This window comes from Cebidichthys violaceus, unplaced genomic scaffold (assembly GCF_023349555.1).
Source record: "Cebidichthys violaceus isolate CVI_PGR_0920_01 unplaced genomic scaffold, fCebVio1.0.p SCAF_10, whole genome shotgun sequence".
Classification (NCBI taxonomy): Eukaryota; Metazoa; Chordata; class Actinopteri; order Perciformes; family Stichaeidae; genus Cebidichthys; species Cebidichthys violaceus.
The window spans coordinates 15,129,786-15,142,528 of NW_027176263.1; the positions used below are offsets into that span (position 1 = coordinate 15,129,786).

A 12,743-nucleotide genomic window follows, 5' to 3' on the forward strand; every position below is an offset into this window, starting at 1 on the left:
TCTGTGGCTTTAAAACCACACGAGGCACTGAGTGTGTGTGTGTGTGTGTGTGTGTGTGTGTGTGTGTGTGTGCAGAAGGATTTGGGCTAATTTACTGAAAACAAAACAAAGCTGGCCTTGGAAATCTGAATTCAAGAAAGAGAGTGGCAGTAAGGAACAGGACGGAAAGACAATGAAAGGAAGAACGAGTACAAGAAGTCGCTGGTTAGTTCATTACCTCATCCCTCTGTACCCCCCCCCCCCCCCCTCGACTTTTTCTACTGCTCTCTGCAAACTGCCCTCCCTCTCACTCCTCATGCCTTCTTCGGTATTTCACTGCAGTTCCTTCTTTTCTTTTCCTACTTTATCCGTCTCAAACTCATTTCTTGTTCTCTTTACCCTTCTCTCTGACGTCCCGCTTAGCCCTCAAACACAACTCGCTTCCACAAAAGCTTCTACTTTAATCCAATGTTCACGTTAACACAAGCCGTGTTTGGCATGGGGGCGCTTTGCTAGGTGTTGGTCTGAAGGGTTTTGTTCACGCATCATGCGACAATCACAAGAATACACAAGAACAGTATAGACGTTAGTGGCACAGAGGGGACTGAAAGCCGTGCCAGTTAGGACTCCTTGTGTCTTATAAAACCTCAAGATTTGGTACAGCCTAGATATTAAGGATACCCCTGCTAGATGAGAAGAACACTCATAACTTTAATCAGTGTCTATTAATTCTAACAGTGGATTAAATTACATTTAATGTGACGAACGTAGTGACGAACCCACAAAGAATCATCTCTCACTTTGCGGTTGCCCTCAGATCTACTGAACGTTTGAGCATCTTTAATTAAAAGCAGAATGAGTGGGATTTTCCGAAACACGAATTATGTCTCCCTCAGCCAGCCAAAGTTTCATGCATGTCTCCCTGAAATGTCACCACTTCTAAAATTGTCTTGAATAGCATTTGAATTCTAAAGTTATGGCCAAAATGGTTTTGTGAGGTGACCTTTGACAACAAAATCTAAACCGTTAATACTTTCAGGTGAACGCTTGCTCCAAATTTGAAGAAATTCCCTCGACGTGTTCCTTACATATCATTTGGTCACAGTAACCAAAGAGTGGACACTGGGGTTGGCTTTCACCAGTGAGCACCGTTACCTTAACTGCGGTCAGGGGGCCAACTAAGACCCGCATCCGACAAATCCTACTCATTCGGCCTTTGCGGTCTTTGTATTTATTTTATGGCACGCAGCTGTACTGTTTTGGTTCAGGCTTATCAAACCTGTTTTTATCTGCAGCTAAAAAAAAGCCCAAAACCTGGAGATCCAAGGAGCCAGATAGTTGGAGGAGAACAAAACAGAGCTAGAAAGAGATTGACAATTAAACAAGTGGCACCATAAAAAAAAAGAATCAATGAATATAGGTTAAATAGAGTTGAAATGGTCTTTGTGGTTGAGCTAGTGTAAGTTACCAAATTCAGAAAACAAACCAGCACTCACAGTGTGTTTCCTGGTAAAGCTCTCTCTTCCCCTCTCCAGCAGTGATTTCTTTAAAATTAGCATTATTTTAGAAGTGGGCTGCCAGCTTGAGATGGCTTTGTATGTTGGATGAAGGTAGCATTAGGTCTCTGCCTTCATGTCCACAGGTCTTGCTATAGATGAAAAATGAAAAATCTCTACAGCATCAAGGAACTTTGATTTTAGTCGCAATTTGGCACTTGGGTTGTTTTTCAGCACTCAGGAGAACAATTCCCCCTAATAGGGACAATTATGGCTACAGCATCGTACTGATCTGGTCGTATGTAGTACGAGCTCAACTGTGAGCATATGACTGTAACATTTGAATACAATACAATAATCATTGTAGAATGACAATGACTGAGAAACATATTTACTGAGAAAATGGCTTTGCACAAAAGTGCGCTGAGATTTTAGCGCCTCATTTACTAAGAAAGCAGCTCATTCCGAAGTCAGCCATAGCATAAGGTAGACTGTGTTAAGATGCAACGTTATAATAATAGCCTTTTTACTGATGCATGTTACCTTTCATCACCACAATCTTCCTTGCAGCTCATGTAAATCCCACCTGCTCCTTTTCACAGGCGGAGAATTTCCTCCACAAAGCTGACGGAACAAATACATTTTTATTCGAAATCCATACTCAACCTGTGCTAACATATCTCCTCCTGTTATTTGTCCAGTCTTCTATTAAATGCACAATGAGGAGAAAGACCATAGAAATAGAATAGGACTAGAATTGAAATTCCCCTTCAAGTCGATGTAGATTAGTCGGAGTGGCGGCCATTTTTTATGTGTACTGTTGTTATTGTGACCGTCATAGCGGGCTAAGTTAAACATAAACTAAACCGACTTACAGCTAGTCACAGACTCACTGAGGTGAGGTTTTGGAGTAACGACTAAAACCATGTAGTAAAGTTACTAGTACATGAGTATGTTTGCTTCATCCGCACAATTTTGTCACAGCATAGGAAAGCACATTGCTATCGCCTGATGAGTGACAACTTGGTTCGGCTCATTTTCTGTAACCAGTGTAGCCTCAAACCATGGTGGAATTAGCAAGCTAGTTAACTAGCCATCTGCTAGTTAGCTAGCAGACAGCTGTCTAGTTAGCATTGATGGAATTAGTAAGCTAGCTAGGTAACTAGCCGTCGGCTCGTTAGCTAGCTAGCTAACCAATTCCACCATGCTCAAACGCTCCGTTAGTTACAGAGAATGAGAGAAACAGTGGGTTGTTGGCCAGCAGCAGCACCGGGTCTAAAGTCTCATTCCCCGCAGGACAAGCTACCTAGCTAGCTGGCAGCTATCAGTCTTCAGAGATGCGTCCGCTCTCTTCCCGGCGAGCTCCTACTAACAACAATCATTTTCTTGTTATTAGTCAAAAAAAGTTCAATGTCCGATTTACTCCGATTCTATTTCTGAGACAGATGCACCAAAATGCCATGTAAACTGCAAAGCCTCAGTAAATCTTCCCCCGGGGTCTCTTATTGATTCCTCACAAACTGGGTAACCCGTGTGGAAGGGGACACACAGAATTTTTAGGATTGGTGGTGGACATTGAAGCCAGCGACTCAGCTGGGTCCGCACCATCGCACTCAGTCTCTTAGACCTGGTGGAACTTCATGCTCCACGTCTTGTGGGCCCCTGTCCTCACCCTCCAACTTCACTTATTCCTTCATTTTCTGTCCTGGCCAGCTCTCCGCCCACTCATCCCTCTCCCCATCAGTCTACTGCCCCGAACACCTTTCCCTCCCCTAACTTGTCCTTCTGCACCGTGTCTCACCCCTCACTCTTTCTCACGTCGTCCATCTTTCTTTTCCCGCCCTCCACTTCATGTTCAATGTTTATTGTATCTTTGGAAGCTTCTTAAAAAATATATATTCGTTGAAGTTTTCTTGGTAAAAACCTGTTTAACAACTACATTCTTCTCACTCATTGTGGAGTGAATGAGGGAGAAAGTGTGCATGTGAGTGAGTGAGAGTGAAAGAGAGAGAGAGATAACACAAATCCCCCCTCCTACAAGGCTGTAATTGTATCTTCGTAATTGACGTATTCACAGATAGGCGAGAGCTCCCCGATGCCGGTTAATAGCTGCATGAATCAGCAGGTAGTCCTGGGCGGTATACCGGTTCAACCGGTCGGAGCTAGTTGTCTTAAGTGTATTGCGAGGGAACCCTAATCATGGTTATAACTTTATAACACAACAATTAACAACCCACAACTAACTCTCTTTAACAGGGCAAAACACCACAACACAACAGTTTGTGACACACACAATTTGTAACACTAATAATTGTACATTTATAAAATTTCACTGCTGAACGCCATGCTGGGTACAGCTCGTCTGTTAACAGCTGGGGGAGGCTCCGTCGCTACAGTAACGTTACATGAAAGAACAGAAAAGAGCGATGCAGGGTGAACAAAGACAGACCGGAGATGCACCAATAGAGTCTGTGCCCAAGAGAGGAGCAGTGTCTGCTGTTTGGAAGTGTTTTGATTTTTAAAAAGAGTTTGGAGCCACTGTTGTTGCCGCTGGTGGTAACACGAGCAACTTACATCACCTCAGCAGAAAACTGCTACCGCTTGTATGTATAGGAGGGTAAATGTTGACGCTGCAATGGTGGCGCTGCAGGTAAATTCATGGAGGTTCCAAATGTTGCGTGTAGGCGAGTAAGGAGTCAGGGGATACACTCATTCTACAGCGGTGAGTTTGGCCCCATGGTCCCACAGGAAAAGGTCAGCCGAATCCAAATTTCTTCCTCTGGGAAGTAGAAACATGCACCTGCCAGTTTGTCAGACATACAATCGCACGTTAACCTTCACACCAATGCAGAGGAGATTATGATCCAAACCACTGCGAGTTAACGGCCTTTTCCCTTTAAATGCTGCTGGAAATGTCAGCGCAAGTCTCCACGCTCCGCTGGACATGGCCCAGACAAAGACCGGCAACATGTCTCCCGGTGCAAAAAAACCACCACCCCCAAACTGAACTTTTCCGGAGTTTGAGGGCAACATGCGAGAAACGTCTTCTGACATCTGTTAATGCAACACAAGTCCCGGCTGTGAGATCTGCAGCGAAACGCCTCCCCCCTCCCGACTGTGGCGGAAACAAATTGTACTCTTTGACATTCAAATATTACATTCAACAAGACAGACAGTGCTGCCGCGGGCGGAGGGCCATGTGAGAGCAGCCTGTCTGCTATCAAACAGCCACTGTGGAGCAATCTGCCCTTGCAGTGTATGAAGTGCAGCGCGGCAGTCCAAGGCTGTAACAGATAGCACAACTCCACTGCAGAGATGAATAATTATTATTTGTTCTTACATCTTTTCTCTTCTATCCTTCAACACAACAAAGGCCTCTTCATGGCTCTCAAGGGTAACACACAGTGGTGGAAGTACATTTTGAGGTACTTGTACTTATTATTTCTGTATTTCCATGCTACTTTTCCACTAGTACATTTGAGAGGAAATATATTGATATCTATTTGACAGCTATAATTACTAGTTTGCAGATTAGGGTTGAATTTAAAAAAAGAAAATAAGCTAAAAAAATGCATACAAAAAAACCAGTCATCAGTAAAAGTTGAAATACTCTGATACAATTAAAAGTTGTGCATTGGAACCCTCATTTAGTAGAAGTACAGAAGTATTATCAGCAGCTGAACTGAAAATAAAACGTATCTATGCTCTCTTCAAAGCCACTACACTCCATTGCCCAGACAGTATAGATGAGCTCAACTATAAGTCCAGCTCCCAGTTGGACAATATTCAAAATATAGCGTAGATTTAATCCAACATTGATTTGTTTTAGGTGTTTAAAATAGGTTTTGCTGCTGCCCCCGTCCACAGCAGTACATTTCTTTTATCCTCTGCTGGTACTTTTGCTTATTAGCACAGCTTCCACTACTGCTACGGAATAATTGGTGCACTTTTGGTGGTAACAAGTTGGCAGAAAGGTAGGCAGATTTTTCACGAACCCCTGTTGTGCAGCACATTGGTGAAACTATAAGCATCGCTGAGCCTCCAAAATGGTTCAAAGGACGGCATGCAATGCATTATGCAGCTCATGGTAGGTGTGAAATTCCAGTCCCGTCTCTTTTGTCCAGCATTGGAGAAAAAAAGTGGCAAATCAAATCAAAAACTTCATTTTTTTTTCTTGCTTTTGCTCTTTTGATCTACAGTATAGCCCTGCACCTTTATTACCTCAATTCAGGATCTGAACAGTTTCAATGTTCTTGTTGTCTAAACGATTGTATGCATGTGCATCTTTGTAAAAATGTACTTTAAAAAAAGTTTTTTTTTTTACTGGTCTTTAAAAAAAATTCTAAAAGAAAAGAGTAAATTCCCAGTTTTCCCTTAACGCTGTACACCAGCCTGGTCTTGGCTGCGTTTCAATTTATGCACATTTTTTTGTGAGCATGAATCCAGGTTCATAAATTACTCTCAGAAATGCTCGTACAGTGTGTCGGATTTGCGCACGTAATTGTACATACCTAACATTGAAGGAGTGTATAAGAGGAGAGGAGGAGGACATACGATGGGTGAGGAGGAGAAGAGGAACAGGAGAAGCACTCTGTGTGCGGATTCAAGGAAAATATATTTGCGTGAGAGAATTAATAGAATTAATGGTGAGTGACAGTAGAGAGAGGGAACTGAACTGGAAGGACAGGCGCGAGGGAAGACATACGGATAATAATGCAGCGTAGCAGCTGTGGAGAAAAGAAGTGGGTCTAGGCAGAGCAAAGGTAGAAAAACCGTACTGTGGTGTAGCAATGTGAATACGTTGTATTACTTGTGTTAAACAGAGTAAGTTACCTATAAATCTCCCAACTGTTCAAATACCGACACTTGATAAGGGCCCCTAGCAATTTGGTGTTGCCTTTACACTGTCTTTATGAGTTAATAAAGCTACTGCAGCCTTATGAAAAATAACTAATTTCAAGCCAATTGATGAACTCCATTAACGGGCGCAGCGTTGCTTTTAGGACGATGACAACGGGATGCGTGAGAGTTGACGTCTTTAAATTGAAACTGGACAAACAAGATTGTAATCGACCGCTTTTCCATTTTGCAGTTAAAGGGTAAAAGAGTTCCTCATAAAAGATGATTTACATTGGTGGAGATATTACGAGGCCCAGAAGCTGCTTTTACTTTCGCTACACCTGCCAGGCTTTCCGATCAATCAGCGCACGCATGCAGTTTCCAACGATAGCGCTGATAACGCAACTGTGCCACTCAGCGTGCGTGGCAATCTGTGAAACAGTGGGCTCAGCTCTTTAGCTACCTATCTCATTAACACCAAGTTGGCTTCAAACTCTGTTTCTGTTTTAATAATGTCTTCAAGCTGGCTCTTATGATAATAACAACCATGGAAAAGGCTCTCAGCTTTGTATTTGATGGCAACAAACAAAATATCATTATAACTGAGCACAATGTTAAAAAGATAAAGTTAACAGGTCGCCACCTCAGCAACCTATGTATAAGACATGGGAGCAAAAGAGCAGCATAGTTCTTGTATTCCATGGTTAAGCTAGGAGACCTGTTGCTTAAGTGCCTTTAATTTGCATTCTCTCTAGTGGCCATCAGGGGGCGACTCCCCGTTTGTTTTTTCAGGCACTTCCGCATTATTAGGCAGCTAAGTTGGATATACTGGAACTTAGAAAAAAGTCTGAGGCTCCCAGTGGTAATTACAACTTGGATGTTGACGTAAACACTATTTACAAGTCAGAAACCGGTATTTGTGGTAATTACCATATGGCGTGAACACTCACTGCATAGAGAACAGAGGCTAAAGGAGGGGAATTCCAGACTAATGGATTTATGGAGATGAGCAGAGGTGTGATGCGCACACAGAGCTACGGAAGATGGAGTCGCAGAGGAGGTGAGCGTGGAGGGGAGATTAGAGGGTAAGTGGGAGCCTGGTAGTGTCAGAGGGGGAGCTTGCAGTTACAGCAGCCCATAATTGTTCGTCATGCCTGGGTCCCCAGCGAGCCACTGCCTGGTCGGCTCCCAGGAGGCTCTGAGATATGTGTGTGTGTGTGTGTGTGTGTGTGTGTACCGGAGTGAGATATACAATTTGAAAACCGGGAATAGGTCAGAGAGTGAAAGAATGAATTTTCAACCCAAGGAATGGGGTCACTGTGCATTTGTACTTGGTGTGTGTTTTGCGTGTGTGTGTTCTCTGGAATGCATATAATGTCTCCTGTTTGTTTGTGTTTCTTTATCACCTGAATAGAAGTGTGCAAACTGCATCACGCATGCATCTACCGAGTCTGAGAGTTTATACACGTGTCGGCATGAATGCGTGTCCTCATTTCCAGCCGAGTCGAGGTCAAAGGCCGCAAAACTCAACGCCGCTCCTTGGAAAATGTTTAATTCAACCAGCCGCACTCGCTCCGTTGAGACTAGCTGCTAAAGGTACGACGGAAGGAAGGAAAAAGGAGTGAGGACAAATATCTGGAAACACTGTCAAGAATGCCATCAGTTGTTTTTCTTTTCCAATTTGTTTTCCTCTCTCTTCTTATTCAGACAAACACCCAGTTTTGTTTTGTTTACCCAGAAAATAAAGGTCATCCAATATGGCTGCTGACACACATGGGGCACACAACTCCATCTAGGCTCTCTCCAGCATTTATTTTGTATAAACTAACTAAGTAGCACAATGTATATGACTAGGCCTGTATTTGAATATGTATTGAACGAGGTTAGTTTGTACCAAGAATAATCACAAACTTAACAAGTGTCATTTTTGCTCCAACACCTAAGGATCAGATGAAATGTTTCAGCTGTTAGTCGTTGAGATCCTAACAGGGTCAGAAACATTAACGTCTACGCTCAAATTTAAGCTGACATGGAGAAAGATACAAATGACATGACTTTGATATTTGACTTCAGATACAATCATGGCTCTTAAAAATGGCGTATGTAAAAGCTACATACCGTCCGTGTATGGTACTAACAAACTTTGGTTACTGACGTCTGACATTGCAGTTAGCTAAAAGTAAGCTATGTTTTGCACATTCAATGTAGACGTTGGACTACTTTTATACGTTATATTAGGCTAACTTAACAGTTTTGGTTTACAGGCCACACCTGATCAAAGAAAGTCACATATCGAACCAGACATCTTGTACTAAAAGGATTAGGATGAAAACAAATGACGCTGGCTGCTCTGCGCTCTGGCTTGCTAAGCTAACGTTAGCTTCCCAGTGCGATAAGACGAGTTGCTTTACAGCCCTGAATAGTGGAGGTTCTGATTCAGAGCTACAGTATGAACACAATTAGCTTAAAACAATTGTTGAATGTTTGTGAGATTCTAGTCACTTTACAATAGTTTACAGCAATTTACAATCAGGTGTAGAGGCTAGCACTGTCACGCAAGAGAGGCCCGGGTTGGATCCCCGGTCCTTCTGTGTGGAGTTTGCACACGTTCTCCCCGTGGTTCCCTCCCACAGTCCAAAGACATGCAGCTTAGGTTATTTGGAGACTCGAAATTGCCCGTAGGTGTGAATGAGAGCGTGAATGTTTGTCTGTCTATATATATATATATGTGCCCTGCGACAAGCGGGCGACGTGTCCAGGGTGTACCCTGCCTTCGCCCAATGTCAGCTGGGATCGGCTCCAGCGACCCTGAATGGGATAAGCGGTTTGGATAATGGAATGGAATTTACAATCAATTACTGACAAGCAAGCAAACAAGCGTGCGTAGTTGACGTGGGTAAACCCTCGTTTCATTTAAGTATGCTACTCTCTATCTCATCAAACATCAAAATGTTTCGGCATTGACTTTTCAGTCTCCTATCTCCTCATTTACTGCTTTAAATCTTCTCTTTGCCTCTCCTTGTTCGACTTATTCCTTCCAAATTTGGAATTTGTTCAGGGCTGTGACAGAAAGCAAATGCACATACAAGTGTTTTGTGCGTGTAGACCTTCCCCATATTTCCCAACAGCGTTTGCCCATGTGATGTTTGGTCAGCTGCATTATGTTTAAACGTATGTAGGTGGCAGGTTTAAACATGTACATTGTTGCTTATTCTAAATTATATACTTGGGTTGCATATTTTAACTGGACTCTGCTATGCAGACTGGAAGGGCTACCTTAAAGAAGTATCAAACATAAGCAGAGAAATGCATTATTATTGCTATATCATTATATTTATATTATATTGTTGCTATATTCTAAAAATATATAAATATTTAAAAAAAAATATATATATATATATATTACCACTACACCACTCCCACCTGCTCTGTCGCAGTTCTCCATTATTCCTCTGTCTCTCTCTCTGTCTCTCTCTCTCTTTTTGAAGGACACTGGTCAAATTCATTCTATAAAGGAGAGTCTATGACAGTTTGCTTTGATATGATCCTCAGAGAGTCCGTCTCTGCACGTATAAGGGAGTTGGCTTGTTTGCGAATATGCCTGCGTTTGCATCATGGGAGTCCCCGCAGACTCCCCGTGTTGCAGTCTGCCTGTGGTGATAAGCAGCTGATGAAAGCTTGTGACTGTGTGTGTGTGTGTGTGTGTGTGTGTGTGTGTGTGTGTGTGTGTGTGTGTGTGTGAGTGTGAGTGTGTGTTTGTTACCTGCTGTGTGTTGTTGGAAGAGGGGAGAGGGTTGGAGACCATTGGTCCAAAGATGTCCAGTTCATCGCTGATTGGTGCAGCACCACCCGAGCCCCTCCCACCACCCTCTGGAGCATCTGAGAGAAAGAGAGTGGGAAAGAGAGGGGGAGAGGGAGAGGGAGAGAGAGAGAGAGAGAGAGAGAGAGAGAGAGAGAGAGAGAGAGAGAGAGAGAGAGAGAGAGAGAATCAGATTCTAAGAGATCAACTCATACTAAAAGCCTGGTTTTTTAGGACATTTGAATACATTTTTCATACAACTCATGGCACATATTTCTCTCTGCACTTTATTTAACCTGCTGCTTTAAAGCATAAGAATTACAAAGGGAGTTTAATAAAGTCAGAAACAGAGTGAAAAGGGAATGCACTGACACACGCAGGAAGAATTCAATCTGACCTTTACGCGCATAGGCAAGGGTATTTATACAATTTAAGCATTTTCAAAACGCCCCGCAGAGCACAATTTAAAATGACCACACTTGATAATTGGAACATCCTCAAGAAAAAAATTCTTATGACTGCACTCCTTCAGTACTTTCGCTTCACCCTGAACATGATTTCATTCACGCTTCTCCATCTGCCCCTGGAAAAGTAACTGCGTGTCACCCAGCTGGTTTAGTCTTTATTTCATTTCAGTTGGATTAACAAGAGTCTAATATTGAACAACTCTAAAAAAAAAAAAAAGGCACATCACATCTGAGAGCTCCAAAAAGCTCCATAAATAGGAACTCTGAAGATGAATACACCTTTTTAGCAGCAGACATTTTGAGATGCGGTTGCAGAAAGGGCAACAATAATTACTGATGGCTGCATTCCATTTTCGGTGAGCCAGTTCCAAGGCACCGGTATTGTGCTTGCTTGACTCTCCGGCACGGCTTACCGTTTGCATCCATATGGAACGCAGCCATCGTTATTGTTCTTCGTTGCGTCTTTGTGTTTCCCGCTCTGACAAGTCAGAACGTCTGCTGTGAATGGGTCCATTGTCCGCGCTGGCTCACTGACGTTGCCGTCTAGGACGCAGACTTGGAACGGAGCCATCATTAATGAGATTATCAACAAGACAAAATGTATGCTACAGGTACATGTTAAAAGTCACCAAAAAGTGACTAGTGGTTTAGTGCAGGTAAAACTAACTTAAGGGACAGTTCACCCCAAAATCGAAGCTACATATTATCTATCTAAATTGTTTTGTTGTCTTTCTACCGAAGAGGTAGAAGAAGAATGTGAGCTGTAATGTTAGCTAGCTCAGCGGTTAGCTAGTTCAGCGGTGCTAAGTGAGCTAGCAGTGACAAATATCGATGCATCCTTCCACTTCATCTCTACGGTCGATACCTCCAACACTCGGCAACTCACACCAAAACAAATCTAGATCGATAGCGCTCCAGGTAAGAGGAGCGATACGTAGTTATGATTTAGGGGGTGGACTATTCCTTTAAGCTCTGATACACTTGCCTCTTGATTTACAGGATAGTTTACCATATTGTAATTTTACAACTTAAATTGATATTACGGTCTGTTCATGGAGTTGGATATTTACTTAGATTTATTAAGAGTGAGATGAGGAGATCAATCAATATCAATCTTCCAATCGGAAGATTGATATCGATTGAACCGGACTCAGGATGCGGTTAGCCTAGCTTAGCACAAATACCGGTAAACAGGGTGACGCAGCTATCCCGGCTCTGTCCGTTACGTATTTGGCAAATTAAGAGCCTTATTTGTCGGTTACTGTCCAAGCAGACAAAGGAAATCTTTAGCAGCCAGTCAGATGTAAATCTTGTGTAGTTTCTAACGGGTGTGTGTCGTCTCTTGTTCAGCTCAAAAGTGATATATTATATATATAAATTATAAATATGGCTGATCTTTAAGCTGTTTAAAACTACAATATGGGGGAAAAAAAAAAGCACACACTGTACGGTCATCTGAGAAACAGCAAGAGAGAGACGGTGATGGAGAGGCAGACAGAGGGGAGGGAGTGTGTGAAAGGGAGGAGAGTGTGTGTGTGTGTGTGTGTGTGTGTGTGTGTGTGTGTGTGTGTGAGAGAGAGAGAGAGCCAGCGAGCAGCAGAGGTCATTTATATAACCACAGTGCTGAAACATCCATAATTTAGCCCTTTTAAAGTGTGAACAAGACTGAGCTCCTTTAGCCAGACAGCAGGGTTACAGGGGAAGCCACTCACTGGGAGAAGGCTGGCAAAGACCTCTCACCATCCTTCTGAGGCACTTACCAAAACTCATTTCCAAAGAACTACTTTGATGGCAACATCTTCCGCCCTAATAATTAAACGTTTTTGCTCTCCATCCATCTCGTGATGCCTTGAAGCTGACCCGAGGCAAAATTTGTAATATGTTGAAACTCGGCTATATGAATAAATTGTACTTGACTTGACTACATGAGCTTGGCTTTTATTTTTGATAGTTAAGTCACCTTGTAAATTGCTGCTTGAAGCCTATTATGATTCATATTTTAGGGGCCGACAAGAATGACGGGTGTCATTCTTCTGCCACGTTTTCAAATAGACGAGGGGAAAAATAGGATTTCAATTACCCTCTTACCACTCTACCCCCCCCCCCCCTTACCAAAAGCTCATTCACTCATTGCCATGGAAATGAGCCGCAGGGAGAAAAAAA

General features: G+C 42.8%; 1 protein-coding gene across 3 annotated transcripts in view; it reads right to left on the minus strand.

Annotated features, from left to right (window-relative positions):
* smap1 (small ArfGAP 1) overlaps positions 1-12,743 on the minus strand; it is a 95,732-nt gene that overhangs the window by 8,974 nt on the left and 74,015 nt on the right. For all 3 annotated transcript variants that reach the window (XM_068727184.1, XM_068727176.1, XM_068727169.1), the window contains exon 7: positions 10,078-10,193. In XM_068727184.1, coding sequence (XP_068583285.1) covers positions 10,078-10,193 — 116 coding nt within the window. The remainder of the gene's footprint in view (positions 1-10,077; positions 10,194-12,743) is intronic.